The sequence below is a fragment of the Thalassophryne amazonica genome, chromosome 2 (assembly GCF_902500255.1).
Source record: "Thalassophryne amazonica chromosome 2, fThaAma1.1, whole genome shotgun sequence".
Taxonomy (NCBI): domain Eukaryota; kingdom Metazoa; phylum Chordata; class Actinopteri; order Batrachoidiformes; family Batrachoididae; genus Thalassophryne; species Thalassophryne amazonica.
In genome coordinates this window covers 140,484,082-140,506,230 of record NC_047104.1, presented here as the reverse complement: position 1 = coordinate 140,506,230, position 22,149 = coordinate 140,484,082, and the positions used below count along the sequence as shown (strand labels likewise).

The 22,149-nt window shown below is 40.5% G+C and overlaps 1 protein-coding gene across 3 annotated transcripts in view; it reads right to left on the bottom strand.

Moving 5' to 3' along the window:
• Positions 1–22,149, bottom strand: part of homer2 (homer scaffold protein 2) — a 153,879-nt gene that overhangs the window by 33,360 nt on the left and 98,370 nt on the right. For 2 of the 3 annotated variants that reach the window (XM_034194850.1, XM_034194845.1), the window contains 4 exons: positions 14,185–14,316; positions 13,711–13,803; positions 8,690–8,830; positions 2,027–2,230 (listed from right to left, as the gene is read on the bottom strand). In XM_034194850.1, coding sequence (XP_034050741.1) covers positions 2,027–2,230; positions 8,690–8,830; positions 13,711–13,803; positions 14,185–14,316 — 570 coding nt within the window. The remainder of the gene's footprint in view (positions 1–2,026; positions 2,231–8,689; positions 8,831–13,710; positions 13,804–14,184; positions 14,317–22,149) is intronic. The other variant, XM_034194859.1, reaches the window with a different exon arrangement.

Here is a 22,149-nt window from a genome sequence, read left to right as displayed (position 1 = left end):
GACTACAACTCTGCTTCCTGGTCCCAACCCTGGATAGTCACGGTTTGGAGGATTTAAGAAAATTAGCCAGATTTCTAGAAATGAGAGCTGCTCCATCCAAAGTGGGATGGATGCCGTCTCTCCTAACAAGACCAGGTTTTCCCCAGAAGCTTTGCCAATTATCTATGAAGCCCACCTCATTTTTTGGACACCACTCAGACAGCCAGCAATTCAAGGAGAACATGCGGCTAAACATGTCACTCCCGGTCCGATTGGGGAGGGGCCCAGAGAAAACTACAGAGTCCGACATTGTTTTTGCAAAGTTACACACCGATTTAATGTTAATTTTAGTGACCTCCGACTGGCGTAACCGGGTGTCATTACTGCCGACGTGAATTACAATCTTACCAAATTTACGCTTAGCCTTAGCCAGCAGTTTCAAATTTCCTTCAATGTCGCCTGCTCTGGCCCCCGGAAGACAATTGACTATGGTTGCTGGTGTCGCTAACTTCACATTTCTCAAAACAGAGTCGCCAATAACCAGAGTTTGATCCTCGGCGGGTGTGTCGTCGAGTGGGAAAAAACGGTTAGAGATGTGAACGGGTTGGCGGTGTACACGGGGCTTCTGTTTAGGGCTACGCTTCCTCCTCACAGTCACCCAGTCAGCCTGCTTTCCCGGCTGCTCGGGATCTGCCAGGGGGTAACTAACGGCGGCTAAGCTACCTTGGTCCGCACCGACTACAGGGGCCTTGCTAGCTGTAGAATTTTCCACGGTGCGGAGCCGAGTCTCCAATTCGCCCAGCCTGGCCTCCAAAGCTACGAATAAGCTACACTTATTACAAGTACCATTACTGCTAAAGGAGGCCGAGGAATAACTAAACATTTCACACCCAGAGCAGAAAAGTGTGGGAGAGACAGGAGAAGCCGCCATGCTAAATCGGCTAAGAGCTAGTAGCTACGCTAAGCTAGCGGATTCCTAAAAACACGCAAAGTGAATAATGTGTAAATAATTTAGAGGTGATTCAGCAGAAGGAGTGCTTTAGTTAAGGCACGTAAAGATTACACTGGGAAACAAATCGTAATCTAGATAACTAGATCAATCTAACTGCGCAGATTAAACAGCTAACAGATACAGAAAAAACACCGCTGTGCTCCGGAACAGGAAGTGATACAATACCGCAGTGAGAGCCAACCACCAGTAGAGGCCAGAACACCAGTAAGCAGACCAGAGGTCTGCTTAAAATTTTAAAAAATATATACGGATGATACACTCAATGATTTTAAATCGGGGATTTACTTAGCTAATGCAGAAAATCTTTGGCACAATATCTCATATGTTCTGGTATACTGTTCCAATTCTGGGAGGGTGGGAGAAAAACAATTTGTAGAAAATATGTTTTCTCCTCGGGGAAGTAAATCGGTCACTGGGGTTCTGGTATTTCAATTACTTCTGGTCTACAGCAGATTTTATTAGTGTGTCCAACTGTCAAACAATACAGTATGTGGAAAGAATAAACTAAAAAAATTAATAAATTCATGATTGTTTTAGCTCTATCAATGGAAGTAAAACCTCTTCTAAGTTTGCGGATATTGTGTATCTGTCAATTCTTAACATATGACGTGCAAGACTGACATCAATCAACAAGGCATAAAAAATTACTTCCAATTTCCCTTCAGAAACAATTGTATAATAATGAGGTGTAAGACTTGTGGTCTTTGTCAAAAACATGTCAACAATTTTTGTTATTCTATTGGTTGAAGTGATGACTTAACCACGTGAAAGATGGCATTTCAGCAGCCAGTTTTGGGAAACAACTTGTTTATCTTTATCATACATATGCATTACTGCATCATCAGCATACAGGTAGAGAAACCTTTGAGCAGGCTGAACAAGGGTAACATATATTGTTCATAAATATATGCACATGCAGTACAGTTCTTGCCCCTTTTGGAGAAGTGTCTGAGATTTCTAAACCACCTTATTCATTGACATGATTGATAGTTTTGTTTACATTATCCTCTCTGTAGGAATGTGTGTCGATATTACCTTTGCCCTGAGTGCGTCACTCTCCTCCTTGGAAGCAGCAGCTTGTTTTTTCCAGCTTTCAACATTTGCTGAGGACTCCTGCAGTGCATCTACAAGCCTGGAGTTACTGTCTCTTAATGTCTGGAGCTCTGTTTCCCACTTCTTGGCATTGGTGTTACTGTCAGAAAGGATATCCAGAAGGAGAGTCATTAACTGAGGGGGATCGCAAAAAAAAAAAAAAAAATCCCACCCTGACTGGGCCTTGCACCAGTTACATGGCACATACAGCTCTGTTCAGAATAACAGTAGTGTGTTTAAATAAGTGTCATCAGGAGATGACATATCCCCCAGTCCCCACAAATCAGTAATACACAGTATCGGGGCGGGGGGATCGCCTAAGTACACCCATATGCTAAATATAAATAAATTTGGTCAACTGCTTCTTTGAAATATCAAGCTAACATGGGTGGCAATCACAATTTCTTAAATGATTCACTGTGACCTTGAAAATGACCTCAAGGTCACAGTAATCGACTGGTGTTGGAGGAACACCAAAGTACATCTTTATGCAAAATATGAATGAAATTGATCAACTGGTTCTCGGTATGACACGCTCACTATCAAAAACAGACAGACAGACGGATCACAATATGTCTCCGGCGTTACAGGGTAACATATGTCATGTCATAGAATCCAATGGACACTGACATTGTTTCACCTTTACTTTGCAGACCAAGCACTCAACACAGTAAAAACTATTTTATTTATTAATCCATAAGGTTAATGTTGTTGGTCTGCAACCAAGATGCTGCTTGCTTGCTTGCTTTTATGTTTGAGGTTGTTGTGTTGTTGAAACACCCATTTCAAGGGCATTTCCTCTTCAGCATATGTAAGGCAATATCAATTTTAATTTCAATTAATTTTCATTTATATAGCGCCAAATCACAACAAAGTTGCTTCAAGGTGCTTCACACAAGTAAGGTCCAACCCTACCAACCCCCAGAGCAAGCACACAGGCAACAGTGCCAAGGAAAAACTCCCTCTGAAGCAGAAACCGCAAGTAGACCAGACCCAAAGGGGTGACCCTTGGGTCTGGTCTGCTTGTTACAAAACGAATACACAGGAAATGGTGCCCGTGCACAGAACAGGAGGGCTTCAGAAACAGACACCACACACATCCCTGGATGAAGCCACCCCTTAAACACAGAGAGAAAAAAACAGAATCAGGCATCAGAAAGACAACAAGTACTGTATAATTTGTCAGCATTAAGCAACAAGAAAAACAAAAGAAATGAGGAGGTGATGGTCTAGTGGCTAAGGTGTTGGGCTTGAGTCCAGAAGATCATGGGTTCAAATCCCCACCTGACTGGAAAATCATTAAGGGCCCTTGGGCAAGGCCTTTAATCCCCTATTGCTCCCGGTGTGTAGTGAGCGCCTTGTATGGCACCACCCTGACATTGGGATGAATGTGAGGCATAATTGTAAAGTGCTTTGAGCATCTGATTCAGATGGAAAAGCGCTATATAAATGCAGTCCATTTACCGTTTAAGAAATACTAAGGTGATTGCTGGCCACTTGCCCTAAGCTATACTAAAAGACTCAGAATTTAGATAAAGTTGAGGCTGCGGCACGCTCTGTTTCCTAATAAAATGAATTAAAAGAGTAAAAAGCATATTAACATACTATGCCAGTATGCTAGCCATATGAAAGGGAAAATAAGTGCTTCTTAAGTCCGGATTGAAAGTCTCTACAGAATCTGACTGTTTTATTGACGCAGGGAGATCATTCCACGGAACAGGGGCATGATAAGAGAAAGCTCTGTGACCCACAGACTTCTTATTCACCCTAGGGCACAAAGTAGTCCTGCACCCTGAGAACACAAAGCCCGGGCCGGTACATAGGGTTTAATTAGGTCAGCTAAGTAGGAGGTGCCAGTCCGTGAACAATTTTATAGGTTAGTAGCAGAACCATAAAAGCTGATCTCACAGGGACAGGAACACTGCAGTAATCCAACCTAGAAGAGACAAATGCATGAATCAGGGTCTCAGCATCAGCCATAGACAAAATGGGACGAATCTTCGCTATATTTTGCAGGTGGAAGAAAGCATCCATCCATCCATCCATTTTCTTCCACTTTATCCGGAGTTGGGTCGCGGGGGCAGCAGCTCAAGCAAAGCCGCCCAGACCTCCCGATCCACACACACCTCCCCCAGCTCCTCCGGGGGAACCCAAAGGCGTTCCCAAGCCAGCCAAGAGATGTAGTGTGTCCTGGGTCTTCTCCTCCAGCGTGTCCTGGGTCTTCCCCGAGCCACCTCAACTGACTCCTTTCGACGTGGAGGAGCAGCGGCTCGACTCCGAGCTCCTCCTGAGTGACCAAGCTCCTCACCCTATCTCTAAGGGAGCGCCCAGCCACCCTGCGGAGGAAACTCATCTCGGCCGCTTGTACTCGCAATCTCGTTCTTTCGGTCATGAGCCAAATCTCATGACCATAGGTGAGGATCGGAACTTAGATCGATCGGTAAATCGAGAGCTTTGCCCCCCTACTCAGCTCTCCAATACAGCGACCGCATCACTGCAGATGCTACACCGATCTGTCTATCGATCTCACGCTCCATCCGTCCCCCACTCATGAACAAGACCCCGAGATACTTAAACTCCTCCACTTGAGGCAAGGACACTCCACCGACCTGAAGAGGGCAAAGCACCTTTTTCCGGTCAAGAACCATGGCCTCAGATTTGGAGGTGCTGATTTTCATCCCGGACGCTTCACACTCGGCTGCAAACCACCCCAGTGAACGCTGAAGGTCCTGATTTGACGAAGCCAACAGAAGAAAGCAGTCCTCGTAATATCTCTAATGTGGAGGTCAAAGGACAATGTAGGATCAAAAATTACCCCAAGGTTCCTCACTCTGTCAGTGTGATGTATGACACACAAGCCTAGGCTAAGCGTTAGCTGGTCAAATTGATGCAGATGTCTCACTGGCCCAAGAACCATCATTTCAGTCTTATCAGAGTTTAAAAGTAGGAAGTTGCTAGACATCCAGCTTCTCACTGATGCAAGGCAATCTTCTAAGGATGAGATTACCAGCAGTTATCAGCATGTATAACTGAGTATCATCAGCACAGCAGTGAAAAGTAATCCAAAAATGCCGGAAAATGTGCCCAAGGGGGCCTAAAACAGACCCCCAGCCTATCATTTTCTGAACTCCTTCATATGTTTTCCCCTCTCCAATCAACTTTTTAATCAAATTATGCTGTTCTTCTGAACAATGTCTGGAATGACCCATTTCAGACCCATTTTCAGAGAGAAATGCACTAGAACCAGCATGTGGAACATTTGCTGCCTTTGTCTTTAAATAATGGCCATCTGTATGGGTGTAATAAGTGTCACAGAAAAAAAAAATGCAGACACTTTTTTTTTTAAACAGCTTAATATTGTTTTTCCTTCTCTTTCTGTAAAGTAAATTTTGAAAAAAAACGTCTTCTTGTCTAGATTTGGAATAGAATGTGCAGTGTACACAAAGTATTTGTGTGTATGGAAATAAAGGCTATTATAAGGATTTTTAGCTGAACACAAATGTGTGACTCCAGAGGCAATCTGATCACATACAATTAGTTTGGGTATATATTATATATTTTACACCATCAAGAGTAATCTAAAACAGAAAGACTCATCATATGCATATACAATCCCAATTCCAATGAAGTTGGGACGTTGTGTAAAATGTAAATTAAAAATTAGAATACAGTGGTTTGCAAATCCTCTTCAACCTATATTCAACTGAATACACCACAAACACAAGATATTTAATGTTCAAATTGATAAACTTTGTTTCTGTGCAAATATTTGCTCATTTTGAAATGGATGCCTGCAACACATTTCATAAAAACTGGGACATTGGTATGTTTACCACTGTATTACATCACTTTTCCTTCTAACAACACTCAATAAGCGTTTGGGAATTGAGGACACTAATTGTAGAAGCTTTGTAGGTGGAATTCTTTCCCATTCTTGCTTGATGTACGACTTCAGTTGTTCAACAGTACGGGGTCTTCGTTGTCATATTTTGCGCTTCATAATGTGCCACACATTTCCAATGGTTGACAGGTCTGGACTGCAGGCAGACCAGTCTAGTACCTGCACTCTTTTACTACGAAGCCATGCTGTTGTAACACGTGCAGAATGTGGCTTGGCATTGTCTTGGTGAAATAAGCAGGGACGTCCCTGAAAAAGATGTTGCTTGGATGGCAGCATGTGTTGCTCCAAAACCTGGATGTACCTTTCTGCAGTGATGGTGCCATCACAGATATGTAAGTTGCCTATTCTCTCTCTCTCTCTCTCTCTCTCTCTCTCTCTCTCTCTCTCTCTCTCTCTCTCTCTCTCTCTCAAATATTATTTACAGATGTACAAATATGCATTGGTTGTCTGGATCAGAAAGTTCAGTTAAATATATCACATAGCAAACAAACACACTGATATTTGAGAAGTGAAATTAGGCAGGTGCATAAATTTGGGCACCCTTGTCATTTTATTGATTTGAATACATCTAGCACTAATTATTGGAACACAAAATTGGTTTGGTAAGCTCTTTGACCCTTGACCTCCTTACACAGGTGAATCCAATCACAAGAAAGGGTATTTAAGGTGGCTATTTGCAAATGATTCCCCTCTTTGCATCTCTTCTAATGAGTGGCAACATGGGAGCCCCTAAACACCTCTCAAATGACCTGAAAACAAAGATTGTTCAACATCATGGTTTAGGGGAAGGATATAAAAAGCTATCTCAGAGATTTCAGCTGTCAGTTTCCACTGTGAGGAAATAGAAGACCGCAGGCACAGTACTAGTTAAGGCTCGAATTGGCAGGACAAGAAAAATCTCAGATAAGCTGAAGCGAAGGCTGGTGAGAGCAGTCATAGTCAACCCACAGACCTGCTCCAAAGACCTACAACATGATCTTGCTGCAGATAGTGTCTCTGTGCATCGTTCAACTATACAGCGCACTTTGCACAAAGAGATGCTGTATGATACTGTAATGCAGAGAAAGCCTTTTTTGTGTACACGCCACAAACAGTCGCTTGAGGTATGCTAAAGCACATTTGGACAAGCCAGCTTCATTTTGGAATCAGGTGCTGTGGACTGATGAAACTAAAACTGAGTTATTTGGACATAACAAGGAGCGGTATGCATGGCTGAAAAAGAACACAGCATTCCAAGAAAGACACTTGCTACCTACAGTAAAATTTGGAGGTGATTCCATCATGCTGTGTGGCTCTGTGGCCAGTGCAGGTACAGGGAATCTTGTTAAAGCTGAGGGTCACATGGATTCCAGTCAATATCAGCAAATTCTTGAGAACAATGTTCATGAATCAGTGACAAAGTTGAAGTTGCGCCGGGGCTGGATCTTTCAACAAGACAACGGCCCTAAACACTGCTCAAACTCTACTAAGGCATTCATGCAGAGGAACAAGTACAACGTTCTGGAATGGCCATCTCAGTCCCCAGACCTGAATATTATTGAAAATCTGTGGTCTGATTTTAAGCGGGCCGTCCATGCTTGGAAACCAACAAATGATGTTTTGTAAAGAAGAATGGTCCAAAATACCTTCAACCAGAATCCAGACTCTCATTGGAAGCTATAGGAAGCGTTTGGAGCTGTTATTTCTGTTAAAGGAGGATCTACTAAATATTGATGTATTTTTTTCTGTTGGGGTGCTCAAATTTATGCACCTTCCTAATTTTGCTTAAAGAATTATTGCACACTTTCTGTAAATTCTATAAACTTCATTTCACTTCTCAAATGTCACTGTGTTTGTCTCCTATATGATATATTTATCTGAAATTGCTGATCCAAACAACCAATGATTTATAAAGGAAAATCATGGACATCATCAGGGGTGCCCAAACTTTTACATACAACTGTATGTATAATAACCTAACTTGTCATAATTGCAGCCGAAGATATGTAAAATGTAAAAGTCTTGAAGTCATAACTCCATTCTGGATTGCTATTGAGTTATTGTCTACACAACCTGGCTGGGATGGATTTACTCACTCACTCTAGAAATGTTTGCCATTGCCAGTACTAGTGCAGGTAATTAAAACTAAAGTCCAATTAGCGCTCCTTGAACACATCAGACCATAATTATTTTTCTTCATGCCCATCTTGTATGGCCTTGCCTTACAATATAAAGCGCCTTGGGGCAACTGTTTGTTGTGATTTGGCGCTATATAAATAAAACTAATTGATTGATTGATTGATCTTCCTATTGTGCACTACCAGTGTATGAAGTTAACTGAAATCCACCAACTGGTTTAGCAAGACTTGATAAAATTCACTGAATGCATTTGTTTTAGGACTCATTTCCATTAACATTTTACTGTATGTTATTGTCATTAAAAATGTAGTTTTTAAAATAAAGAAAAAAAAAGATTTTTGAGTTGCTACCACAACATCCCAGAACATGAATAATGTTGGAAACACTGAGATATTAATTTACAGTGACAAAATGGCAGTAGTCCAACTGCTCACCCTGGAGAATCAGCGCAAGACTGAAATTTGAACTTGATAAATGGCTGACATGATTAATCAACTGTACAAGTAGCTGATTAAATTGAAAATAAAATAAAAAAAGAATAATTACTTTTATGAGGTAAAAATATATTTCACAGAAATTAAGCCTCACCTGTGTTCCATGGCACTCCTGAGGTGTTCATTCTCAGTCTTCAGCAAGGCAGCTTCTGGACCCACATGGGAGATTTTCTCATCATCTGTCCCATTAATGCTGGATGCTTGGTTGGCAGAGGGGGTATCACGTCCAGACTCCTGGCAGAGGACAAATGACAGGTTTAACAGCAGTAAATAAAATAGCATTTCTTTCCATCCATTAGTTTTTTGAGGATAATCACATAATATTTACAGTTTTGCAGAGATCTAATGGGGTAAAAAAATATCAATTTGGATCATAAAGATCATGAAGGGGCTCTGGGGTTCTATTTGTGAAATGCAGTAAACACCCTAAGTATGTCAGTGATGACACAGGAGATGTTAAAATAAATTTAAAACACACAGGCAAAAGCCAGAATTTATCATGTCATATGGCTCAACAGCTTTCTGTATGTGTAAGCAAAGCCTGATTCATGCCATCTGGACTCAGTGGTGGCAGAGAGCACAGTCGGCCTTGCCAGCCATGGGCTGCTACGCACACCTCCGATGTGCTTACTAACAGAAATACAATGTGTCACAACTTGGAAAATGTGAAATTGTTGTTATTTATTGGAGCTTTGGTTTGTCTGCCAGTTCTCTTAAACACAGTCATTTCGAATTTGTATGTTGCAAAGTGTGGTGAAGGTTTATAACACCGCACTGGAATTGTATAGATTTTATATATTTTACAAAATCTATGACTGGGTGCATACATGACATGGTTTGTAATTATTTAATGTGTATAACGAGCATGTTTAGGAGTGATTAAAAAAAAAAAAGTTAAAAAAAAAATTAGGTCCAATACTGCATTCCCATGCTGGTGGTAGAAAAGCTATAGTTGTGGTCATTAGAATGACAGCACCAGCAGATGATTTGTGATGGTAATGTTGCAGTGTTAGAGACAATTTCCTTAATTTAAAAGATACAGCAGGATTTTAGCATTTTTCACGGTGTTATCTTAAAACCGGTGATGCAGACCGAATTGCCCCCCCCTAAAAATTGGTCGCCCTGCCTCTACTGCGCATGCATCATTTCAGAACTCAGCAGCTCGTCTGAGACGGAGGCTCTTCACCCAAATTGGTCAAAGGGAATAATGGGATTATTAACCATCAGATGACAACGTAAAACCTCTTAAATCATTCTAAAGTCAGTTTTATGCAGAAACAAGGCCTTTTATGCAGAAACAAGGCGATCAGTGACGCTCTGAAATAACGGAGGTGCAGTGAACGCACCTCCGTTAGTCGAGCCGCTGCTCCTCCACGTCGAAAGGAGTCAGTTGAGGTGGCTCGGGCATCTTTTCCGGATGTCCCCTGGACGCCTCGCTGGAGAGGTGTTCCGGGCACGTCCCACTGGGAGGAGGCCCCGGGGAACACCCAGGACACGCTGGAGGGACTACATCTCTCGGCTAGCTTGGGAACGCCTTGGGGTTCCCCCGGAGGAGCTGGGGGGGGTGTGTGTGGATCGGGAGGTCTGGGCAGCTTTGCTTGAGCTGCTGCCCCCGCGACCCAACTCCGGATAAAGCGGAAGAAAATGGATGGATGGATGGATGGCAGTGAACGCAGCAGGAGCAGCTCGTCATGGCTGCGGCGCTCTGATCGGTTCCTCCATCTTTTATTATGAAATAATGCTGAATTTATGCGGAAATGATTGTTGAACAAAAGCTTCAGATATCTGTCTCTGAGATAGATGAAGACTGGAGTGCAGTTGTAAGCAGTAATAAGACGATAGTCTGTGAAATACTGCTGACGCATGCGCAGTGAAGGCAGGGTGGACCAATTTTTAATGGGGACCATTCGGTCTGCGCATTGGCGCTCTGTCTCTGTCAATTGCTTAAAAATGTTTTAAGCAACGACCAGAAGAAGTTCAACATTTCATTTTTATGCTTGGTTTTGGGGGATCATCTTTTCATTTGGGGCAAAAAGTAATTTAATCAACACACTGTTACTTCAGATTCAGAAACACTATACTGGGCTAACCAGCTCATTAATGTTATTGGATGGGCCATTAAATACCGCTTCCTGTCACCACTGAACAGGCAAAAATGGCATTAAAAGTGTCCAGTTGTATGGAGTGTTTTCATGCAGAGGTAAACATCACATTTGTACATCACTAAATGCCAAACCTTTTAAGACAACAGATCAGTTAACTGCTTACCTTAACGTCATAGCCACTGGCTGCTACTGCCCACCGAGTAATTACAAGCTGATAAACTACTTTCACTTAATGCTGAAATCTCAGTGAATTTATTGTTCATTTGCTATATAATCAAGTGTCGAATAAAAAAGTCTCGCTGTCTGTCTTCTGCTGTTATAAATCAACATATGCTTTGTCCTTGACACTACAGCAAGCAGAACAAGAGTGTTGTGAGATGCACAATATCCCCCTGCTGGCAAATGCTGCTTTGATACAAGTGCTTGCTACATTCTGATAACAATTCAAGGACTTGTACCAATTTTCACAAAATTCATCCAAAATATGAGTTGATTTCAGAATGCAGGCAGCCAAGCATGAAAATGACAGAGTCAAGCATCAAGGTCCATAACTCTGGTAAAATGGGCCCAACTCGAACAATATGACAATACGCGTATTAGCAACCTATAACAAGGACTTGTACCAAGTTTCACGAAATTCCTCCTAAAAATGTGAGAGAATTTGATTTCAGAACACATATCCTTTATGGGAGGGACAGACCGACCGACAGACAAACAGACATCACCATGACATAATCCCCCTTCGGGCCTTTGGCCACTGGGCGATAAAGACTAATATTTTTTATCTAACGCACAGCTGCTGCTTTCACAGCCAGTGGTGACTGTGTTTTCTGCCGCCCTCTCATTTAAAACATTACACAGCAGGTTATGAATGCAGCATAATGCTAGTTTACCTGACTTGATACTTGAAAAAGGCAGCTTTCATTCAGCAGGAGACCCATGCAGCTGTTACATTCAAATTAATAATGGGGAAGAAAACGGTATATACAGTGAGGCAAATAAGTATTTGATCTGCTGTCGATTTTGCAAGTTTTCAAACCTACAAAGAATGGAGAGGTCTGTAATTATCATAGGTACACTTCAACTGTGAGACAGAATCTTAAAAAAAAAAAAAAAAAAAAAAAATCAGAAAATCATACTATGATTTTTAAGTAATTAATTTGTGTTTTATTGCATGAAACAAGTATTTAACACAATAGAAAAACAGACCTTAATATTTGGTACAGAAACCTTTGTTTGCAATTACAGAGGTCAGATGTTTTCTGTACTTCTTGACCAAGTTTGCACACTGCAGCAAGGATTTTGGTCCACTCCTCCATACAGATCTTCTCCAGATCTTTCAGGTTTCGAGTTGCAGATCCCTCCAAAGATTTTCTATTGAGTTCAGGTCTTGAGACTGGCTAGGCCACTCCAGGACCTTGATGCTGGAAGACCCAGCCACAGCCCATCTTCAGTGTTCTTACTGAGAGGGGGAGGTTGTTTGCCAAAATCTCATGATACATGGCTCCATCCATCCTCCATTCAATATGGTGCAGTTGTCCTGTCCCCTTTGCAGAAAAGCACACCCAAAAATGATGTTTCCACCACCATGCTTCACGGTTGGGACTGTGTTCTTGGGATTGTTCTCATCCTCCAAACAAGCGAGTAGAGTTGATACCAAAAAGCTCTATTTTCGTCTCATCTGACCACATGACCTTCTCCGATGCCTCCTCTGGATCATCCAGATGGTCATTGGCGAACTTCAAACAGGTCTGCTGGCTCGAGCAGGGGGACCTTGCATGTCCTACAAGATTTTAAACAATGACGGCGTAGTGTGTTACTAATGCAGTCTTTGCGACTGTGGTCCCAGCTCTCTTCAAGTCATTGACCAGGTCCTCCCGCGCAGTTCTGGGCTTTCTCAGAATCATCCTTACCCACGAGGCGAGATCTTGCATGGAGCCCCAGACCAAGGAAGATTGACAGTCATCTTGTGTTTCTTCCATTTTCTAATATACACCAACAGTTGTTGCCTTCTCATCAAGCTACTGCCTATTGTCCTGTAGCCCATCCCAGTCTTGTGCAGTTCTACAATTTTGTCCCTGGTGTTCTTAGACAGCTCTTTGGTCTTTATCATGGTGGATAGGTTCCAGTGTGATTGAGTGTGTGGATAAGTGTCGTTTATACAGGCAACAAGTTCAAACAGGTGCAATTAATACAGGAAAGAATGCAGACAAACAGGCATAAAATTGGAACCTCCATCCATGGTGATGTTGGTAAATCCATAACAGAAATACAAGTGTGATTTAGGCACCATTGACTGAAATATAATGTAAATTTACACCAAATGGGCTTTTCAAAGTTAAATTTAAACGGCCACAAAATCTGTAATCTGGATCAAACTTTGTCAGACGATAAAGGATACCATCCTTCACAATGCTCTGAAATATGAACGAAATCGGATCTTAAAGTTAAAGATAGGGATTTTTCCAATTTTCCAAGATTTTTCCTGTCTTTGAAAACTGAATCAGTTCTTGCCCAACAGGATATGAATCTTCAGTAAAAATTTCATAATGGAATATGACAAATTGTGGGCTCCAAACCGTTCACCAACAAACAGGAGCGAAAATACAACCTCCTTCAACTTCATTGGCACAGGTAAAAATGCCAACACAGATGGTATCAGCATATGTGATCATGCTCACCACATGTACGCATATGCTCCCAGTGTCCAGCAGGTGCACATGATTCTTTCACATGTGGCTGATAAAGAAGACCAGTCTTGGCACACTTACTGACTATTCCTTCGTGGTGTGCACAATAATCCTTTCTGCACCTTTCATTCAAGATGAGTGTCACCTGTTTTAAGGATTTTTGGGTCTGAAGAAAATGTTATGAACGTGCTTTCAAAAATAGTCAAATACTTTCCAGAACCCAAACAAAACCTAATTCAGTGGTACCAATTTTCTTAGTGTAGAGACTGTAGGTGAGACAGTAGAGATGTTGAAGTTAAATTTTGAAGTTAAGTTTTACCTGTGAATGATTAGTTAGTGCCTCCACTTTCTCTTGAGATTTGTCTCTTGCCATCTTGGCTGCTTCTTTTACCTCCTGGAACTTCTCGGCAAACTAAAAACATGCACAAAAAGTGAAAAAGATAAAGATAATTTATCCACAACACATGCTATAATCTTTCAGTTTGGAGAAGCTAAAGGCATATCCTGAAGCTGGATCAGACACCACAATGTCAAAGATATGAACAAGCACAGTCTGTGCTAGTGAATAAAGAGGACCTGAAAATCAGAGGTTAAACTGTCTATACTTTAAAACTCATCTTAACTCAATTCACATAAACCTCAAAAGGGCACTATCAGTGTGCATATTCTCTCTGTATATTTCAAGTGTATCAAAATGACAGCATAACAAAATGACATTTCGACTCTGCTGAATCATGGGTGAAAAAAAAATGTTTCCCATTAAGATGAAGACTTTTTTTTTTTCTTCTCTTACCTTAGAGAGTTGTTGTTCTGAAGCAAAACCCAGTCCGAACACGGTGTTGGCCCGGCTGTCTGCCCACTGACCGAACTTCTGTGATGTCTTGGTAAATGTCATGTTGGGCGTGATGGTGCTATTGATGATCACCTGTCAGAATAAAGAGTTTATTTCATGAAACACTTCCACTTTATTTTTTGACATTTCCACTTTATTTTTTGACATTATAATCAATGCAGGGTGGACATCTGACATATGAGCTTTTTTCCAGCAAGATGCCTCACAGCTGGGTTATGAAGTAGGGATGTCTCGATCAGGTGTTTTGGCCCCGATCCGATTCTGAGCCATCTGATTTTGAGTATGTGCCGATACAGAGTCCCGATCCGATACTTTAAAAAACTGAATGAACAATGAACAAATGCTAAATATATAATACTTTCATTTTAATCGCCTTATTTTATTATTTATCACTTAAACAATGCACTTCTCCTTGAGGGAGCTTGAACAATCAAGTAATAATCTACCAGACTTAAAAAATGTACAAATTTCCACGTTATTTTATTTGTCTAAAAATATATGTCCAAGGTTCCTCATGTTAAACAAGAAATTATCTAATCTGAAAAAACAGCTGGTTTTAATTTACAAAAGAAAGGTTTCTAAAGAACCTTTTATTGATTTAGCTATTTTAACTGCAAGTGTTCTAAACTTTTTTTAAAACAGTAATCAGAAATTTTGAGGTAACAAACAACAACAAAAAACATTTCCAAGGATTTTTCTTCAGAACACTGCTCTATAAATGAGCAGTCCTGTGACACGTTTCTGTTTTGTACAGATCAGTGGTTTCTGCTACTAGTCTTCCGTTTTTGGCCCGACACGTCGTTCCTATTGGACAGCGCGAAGCTACGTCATAGCTCAGAGCGTCGAAAGTTGGATTGGGTTGAACTTACGTTTCTTCTTTTGTTCAATAATAAATAAATAAATAAAGAAAAATAAAAAGATTGGGTTGAACTTTGACCGTGTCAGCCTGCCGACAAGTGGCAATGCGCGCTCCCGTCAAGTGTTGCTTTAGCTCGGCTTTTGACGCGACGCTTCTGACGCCTCTAAAAAGCAACGCGTCTCATTGAAAATAATGCTTTTTAGACCGATTCTTGACGCCTCTGATGCTTCCGACTCGTGAAAGGCCCATTATATAGCGCTGATCAAAATAATGAGGAAAAAAAAAAAAATCTATATCGGATTCCTGGTCGGGATGCAATGTCCGATTTCGATCAAGTCTGAAACCACGTGATCGGACCGGATTTCCGATCACGCGATCGGATCGGGACATCCATAGTTATGAATATTGTTCAACTCTTGTACAGTGTTATGACAGGGGTTTGAAATGTCCAAAATTCAGGAGAAAAATTAATTTTCATATTTAACATTCAGCACATAGATTTAACTAAAGACAAACCTCTAGTGCAACTCCTTTCATACTACAATGCATATTTAAGAGTCCGTGGGCAAAACCAACTACCACGTACCTCTCTGCTGACAAATTAATTATAATCTGCATTTAAAAAATTGATTTAACTCCTGAGGTTGGACCACTTCAAAAATAAGTCTCATTCATACACGTTTCAGATAAGGCAATCAACTCTTCTCCAAAGTAACAGTTGTTTCAATAAAAGCCTACTTGCTCAAACTCCATATCCATCCATCTTTACATACAATTTCCAAATCAAAACCCAGTTACACATCTGTGATCACGCTCACAAAATAACACCCTCACTTGGTGCTTGCATGCATTTTCCGTCAGTGGTAGAAAATTTTTTTGTTATGAAATACCTGAACTAAATATTCAAACTCTGCAGGTGTAATTAACAAGCATGTTGTACTAAAATAATAAAACACACACACCAACAAGTCCAGTTGTTTCCTTCATGCACATCTTCATATGTTGTGCTACCACTGTGCAGAGTTTCATTGAAATCCATAAAGCAGTTTAGGAGGAGTTGCACCTATGAGGTGAATATACAACACAATAATGATCAATCACACGTCTAATAATTTCCCCTTCGCGATGTTGGACCAGAATTATTTTTCTTTATGCACATCTTCATATAATATGTGACTACATTTTTGTGAGGGGTATAAAACCAACCATTAAAGGAATGTAATCACTCATGGAAAATTTCAACTAACTGCAACAAGGGAGCTTTAGTGGTGACTGTCCACTGGGGCACTCTAACAGGTTTGCACTGATCCATTAACTCACTACAAACCTCTGCTGTGCATGTGCTTTGTTAATACCAGAGTGCTGCATACCTGGTGCGATCTGTCTTAGAGGGAACAACAAGTGAGTCTATTGGCTTATTTTATGTTATGCACACACTATACCCATGACTAATTAGGTGATTTTATCCAACCCCTTTGCACCTCGCACCCTAGCTTGCACCACTTGGATAGCAAAACAGACATGCTCTAAATGCACCTGCAGCTGAAGAAGATGGTACCCTCAAAGTGCATGTAATCACATGCAGCTTCAATTTCTTCTAGCAAACTCTAGCTTACTAAGCAACAGAACTTCAAAACACTACATCCAAATTACTAACAATTAAGAGACAACAGAAGGCAGTTTAATTACAGCGTAGCTCTTGTTTCATAGCAACATGGCTGTGAACACAGGATTTGAGAATTCAAATAGCTGACAGACTTGTGTCCTTTTCTACACCCCCTCTGTCTTATTTCCCATCTTTATGGCAGCTGAGGTGTTAAAACACTTCCCAATGCACCATGACTGGACAGAAACTTATATATACACACACATATATATATATATATATATATATATATATATATATATATATAAACACAAAACTGAAAGATGTAGTGGGCAATTAAAAGCTTAATGCACTGCATGCCATTCAGTGCAACACTTGTTGGCCCACTGCATGTAAACCAAAAAGGCCAGTCTGAATTATGTCTGTGTAAAGATTATTTGTTCAACCGGAGACTGGACGGTATCTTCACATACAAACAACATTTTGTTCCAATTATTCAATTATCTGATTTTCTGATTACAAATCAGGAGCTTATTCAAATTAAAAGGTGACCCAGTTTGCTCCAATAATGAACCTAGGCAAAGCTTGAACAACACTTGTCAAGGAGCTGAGTGAATGCTTAATGTTCATTACGCTGCCTCAAAGAGAAGTGTTAAGATAAGATCAAACTTTAATGATGATTATTGTGGGGAAATTGGAATGTTGCTATGCAATAGTGCAAAGAACACAGAATCAAACCAAACATGGTAATGTGCTTCCAACAATTTCAACACCAGTCTTTATTGTTGTGAAGCACTTTGTATTTTGTTAAAGCACTATATAAAAACATTTAGTATTATTACTATATAGAATATGGAGAATAGAACTAGATCAATCAAATTGCAAAATTGGTTCTCTTTGGAGAATGTGAAACCAATCTGGATTTCTTCTCCAGTTCTCCTTGAGCTGGAAACTACATGAGAACCTGACTTATGAATTTAATATTAAACAGAAATTAACCTTGTTAGACAGGCATATCCAAATTACAAAATGACATAAGTTTGGGTTTGTAAACCAAAACAAAATGTAAAAGTAAATAAAATGGAAGCCTTTTTTATTATTATTATTAATGGAACAGAAAGGGCTGAGCTACAGACAACTATACAGTTTGTTGATTTTAGGTGCTCACCTACAGAAACCCAACTGGAACCCTATCTCGTCTCATTTTGCTAAGTTACAGCCTTATGACATAATATTTTCAAGTTTTTCGACTAAAAGTAAAACTCAGTACCCCAGAAGTGTTTAAACAGTTTCAGAACATTTTACAAGCTTACTAAACGTGTAAATCCAAAATCACTAACAAGTATTCCTACACTATTAAGATACAAAAAACAAAAGCAAAAAAAAAAAATCCCCCAGATTAAGCACATCCCATTACACTGACAATTAAATGTTTGATAAATGATTGAAATGTAGTCGTTGGACGCACTGCAGAAAAAATTAAAATATGACAGGAGAGGAAGGAATGAAAATGTAAAAATGACAAATCACAGCCCTTTGCGGTCTGTGTCATTCAGCAGGTGCACATCACGGAGAGGGTTCGCAGCCAAGCAGAGGGTTCTGATGTAAAGCGGTTTGGTTTGTCACACCCAGGGATGTGTGTGTGGAACTTAACAGCATATGACAGTTCAGGCAACAAGCAGCATCTTGTTAATAATCTCCGGCCTTGAATTACGCCCTGCCTCATTTAGGTCCCATGTCTGAGCACGGTTTGACAAAAACAAATGGCTGTGCTTTTAATCCCACTTTCCTCAAATGGGCGATCATCAGTGATGAAGTTCATGTCGTACCTCTGTTACTGGACACGTCCAGACTACTCTGTCGGGTACATGAGAGGGGTTTTTAAATGAAATACATTATGATGGGGTGGGACGTTTTGTCTGATGTGAGGGAAAATCAGTTATACATTTACAGCATACGTAAATGTTGCATTAACGTAGTATGTCCTTCTAGTATTAATGTCCTGAAAATGGGACGTTCAGGACATTGTTCAGAAGAACAGCATAGTTTGATTAAAAAGTTGATTTGAGAGGGGAAAACTTATACGCAGGCGCAAAAAATTATAGGCTGTTCATCTACAATGATCTCCAATGCTTTAAAATGGACAAAGAAAAAAAAAAAAGAAGAGATTTGTGGAAGAAAATGGAAAACAACCATCAAAATGGATTGAAGAATAACCAGAATGGCAAAGGCTCACCCATTGATCAGCTCCAGGATGATCAAAGACAGTCTGGAGTTACCTGTAAGTGCTGTGACAGTTAGAAGATGCCTGTGTGAAGCTAATTTATTTGCAAGAATCCCCCGCAAAGTCCCTCTGTTAAATAAAAGACATGCAGAAGAGGTTACAATTTGCCAAAGAACACATCAACTGGCCTAAAGAGAAAGTGAGGAATATTTTGTGGACTGATGAGAGTAAAATTGTTCTTTTTGGGTCAAACAGCCGCAGGCAGTTTGTGAGACGACCCCCAAACTCTGAATTCAAGCCACAGTTCACAGTGAAGACAGTGAAGCATGGTGGTGCAAGCATCATGATATGGGCATGTTTCTCCTACTATGGTGTTGGGCCTAGATACCGCATACCAGGTAGCATCGATCAGTTTGGATATGTCAAAATACTTGAAGAGGTCATGCTGCTTTATGCTGAAGAGGACATGCCCTTGAAATGGGTGTTTCAACAAGACAATGACCCCAAGCACACTAGTAAACCAGCAAAATCTTGGTTCCAAATCAACAAAATTAATGCCTCGCAGATGTATAACCAGTTTTTCATGATTTCTTCACAACTTAATACTAGTTTAGTGATTCACAGGATTGCTAAAAAAGCAGTTTGAACATAATAGTTTTGAGTTTGTAGCGTCAACAGCAGATGCTACTATTATTGTGAACACCCCCTTTTCTACTTTTTTTTTTTACTAATAGCCCAATTTCATAGCCTTAAGAGTGTGCATATCATGAATGCTTGGTCTTGTTGGATTTGTGAGAAGCTACTGAATCTACTGGTACCTTGTTTCCCATGTAACAATAAGAAATATACTCAAAACCTGGATTAATCTTTTTAGTCACATGGCACTACTATTATTCTGAACACTACGAGGTCTGTCCGTAAAGTATCGTACCTTTTTATTTTTTTCAAAAACTATATGGATTTCATTCATATGTTTTTACGTCAGACATGCTTGAACCCTCGTGCGCATGCGTGAGTTTTTCCACGCCTGTCGGTGACGTCATTCGCCTGTAAGCATGCCTTGTGTAAGGAGTGGTCCCGCCCCCTCGTCGGATTTGCCGGAAAATGGCTGATGTCCAGGTCTTGTGATAACCAGAGAAAGAGCACACGACGGTCTCGTATCCACAGAGCCATCAGCTTAGAAATGATCCAGTGGTTTGTGTCGCAGCTCGCAGCGCGGCGCACCGACCGTCCTTTAAAGGGGTCCTTAAACCTGTAGTTAAAGTCCTTATTCTCTGTGAAGCCCGTAAAATTTTCACTGAAAGCCAGATAAATTTTTCGAATGGTTTCCAGGTGCCAGTCTCTAACAGCTTCTGAAAAAATTCTGATGGAAAAAAAGTCCTTTTCATTCCGCCATTTCCAGACAATGAAAATCCGACGAGGGGGCGGGACCACTCCTTACACAAGGCGTGCTTACAGGCGAATGACGTCACCGACAGGCGTGGAAAAACTCACGCATGCGCACGAGGGTTCAAGCATGTCTGACGTAAAAACATATGAATGAAATCCATATAGTTTTTGAAAAAAATAAAAAGGTATGATACTTTACGGACAGACCTCGTACTGTACATATGTGTGTATATATGTATATTGAAAAGTATACCAAATCAAATCAATTTTATTTATATAGCACCAAATCACAACAAACAGTTGCCCCAAGGCGCTTTATATTGTAAGGCAAAAGCCATACAATAATTACAGAAAAACCCCAACGGTCAAAACGACCCCCTGTGAGCAAGCACTTGGCGACAGTGGGAAGGAAAAACTCCCTTTTAACAGGAAGAAACCTCCAGCAGAACCAGGCTCAGGGAGGGGCAGTCTTCTGCTAGGACTGGTTGGGGCTGATGGGAGAGAATCAGGAAAAAGACATGCTGTGGAAGAGAGCAGAGATCAATCACTAATGATTAAATGCAGAGTGGTGCATACAGAGCAAAAAGAGAAAGAAACACTCAGTGCATCATGGGAACCCCCCAGCAGTCTAAGTCTATAGCAGCATAACTAAGGGATGGTTCAGGGTCACCTGATCCAGCCCTAACTATAAGCTTTAGCAAAAAGGAAAGTTTTAAGCCTAATCTTAAAAGTAGAGAGGGTGTCTGTCTCCCTGATCCGAATTGGGAGGCGATTTCACAGGAGAGGAGCCTGAAAGCTGAAAGCTCTGCCTCCCATTCTACTCTTAAAAACCCTAGGAACTACAAGTAAGCCTGCAGTCTGACAGCGAAGCGCTCTATTTGGGTGATATGGTACTATGAGGTCCCTAAGATAAGATGGGACCTGATTATTCAAAACCTTATAAGTAAGAAGATGAATTTTAAATTCTATTCTAGAATTAACAGGAAGCCAATGAAGAGAGGCCAATATGGGTGAAATATGCTCTCTCCTTCTAGTCAGTACTCTAGCTGCAGCATTTTGAATTAACTGAAGGCTTTTCAGGGAACTTTTAGGACAACCTGATAATAATGAATTACAATAGTCCAGCCTGGAGGAAATAAATGCATGAATTAATTTTTCAGCATCACTCAGACAAGACCTTTCTAATTTTAGAGATATTGCGTAAATGCAAAAAAAGCAGTCCTACATGCTGCAGTCCTACTACTTGTAATATTATGGAGTTATCGGGTAAAAACACCAAAAATGGCGTCAAAAGGTCAAGAGTTGCCCCCATTTTGATTATAAAGTGAAGAAATTATTGGTTGAGCCAATAGGATTAATAACTAAAATAGTTTTGATTGTGCTGAATGCCTGGTCTCCGAAGTAAATGTCAAATAAGGTTAGCCATATAATGCCTAACCCATAAAATGTATGTATCAAAATAATAAGCAGGGCATCACAGGGTTAACGTCCATTGGATTCTATGATATGTTATCCTGTAACGTAGTTTCTAAGCATGACAGATGGTGAAAACTACGGTGCATCCAGAAAGTATTCATAGCACTTTACTTTTTCCACATTTTGTTGTTACAGCCTTATTCCAAAATGTATGAAATTAATTTTTTCCCCTCAAGATTCTACACACAATACCCCATAACGACAATGTGGAAAAAGTTTTTTTTTTTGATTTTTGCAAATTTATTAACAACAACAACAACAACAACAGAACTAAGAAGTCACATGTACATAAGTATTCACAGCTTTTGCCATGAAGCTCAAAACTGAGCTCAGGTGCATCCTGTTTCGACT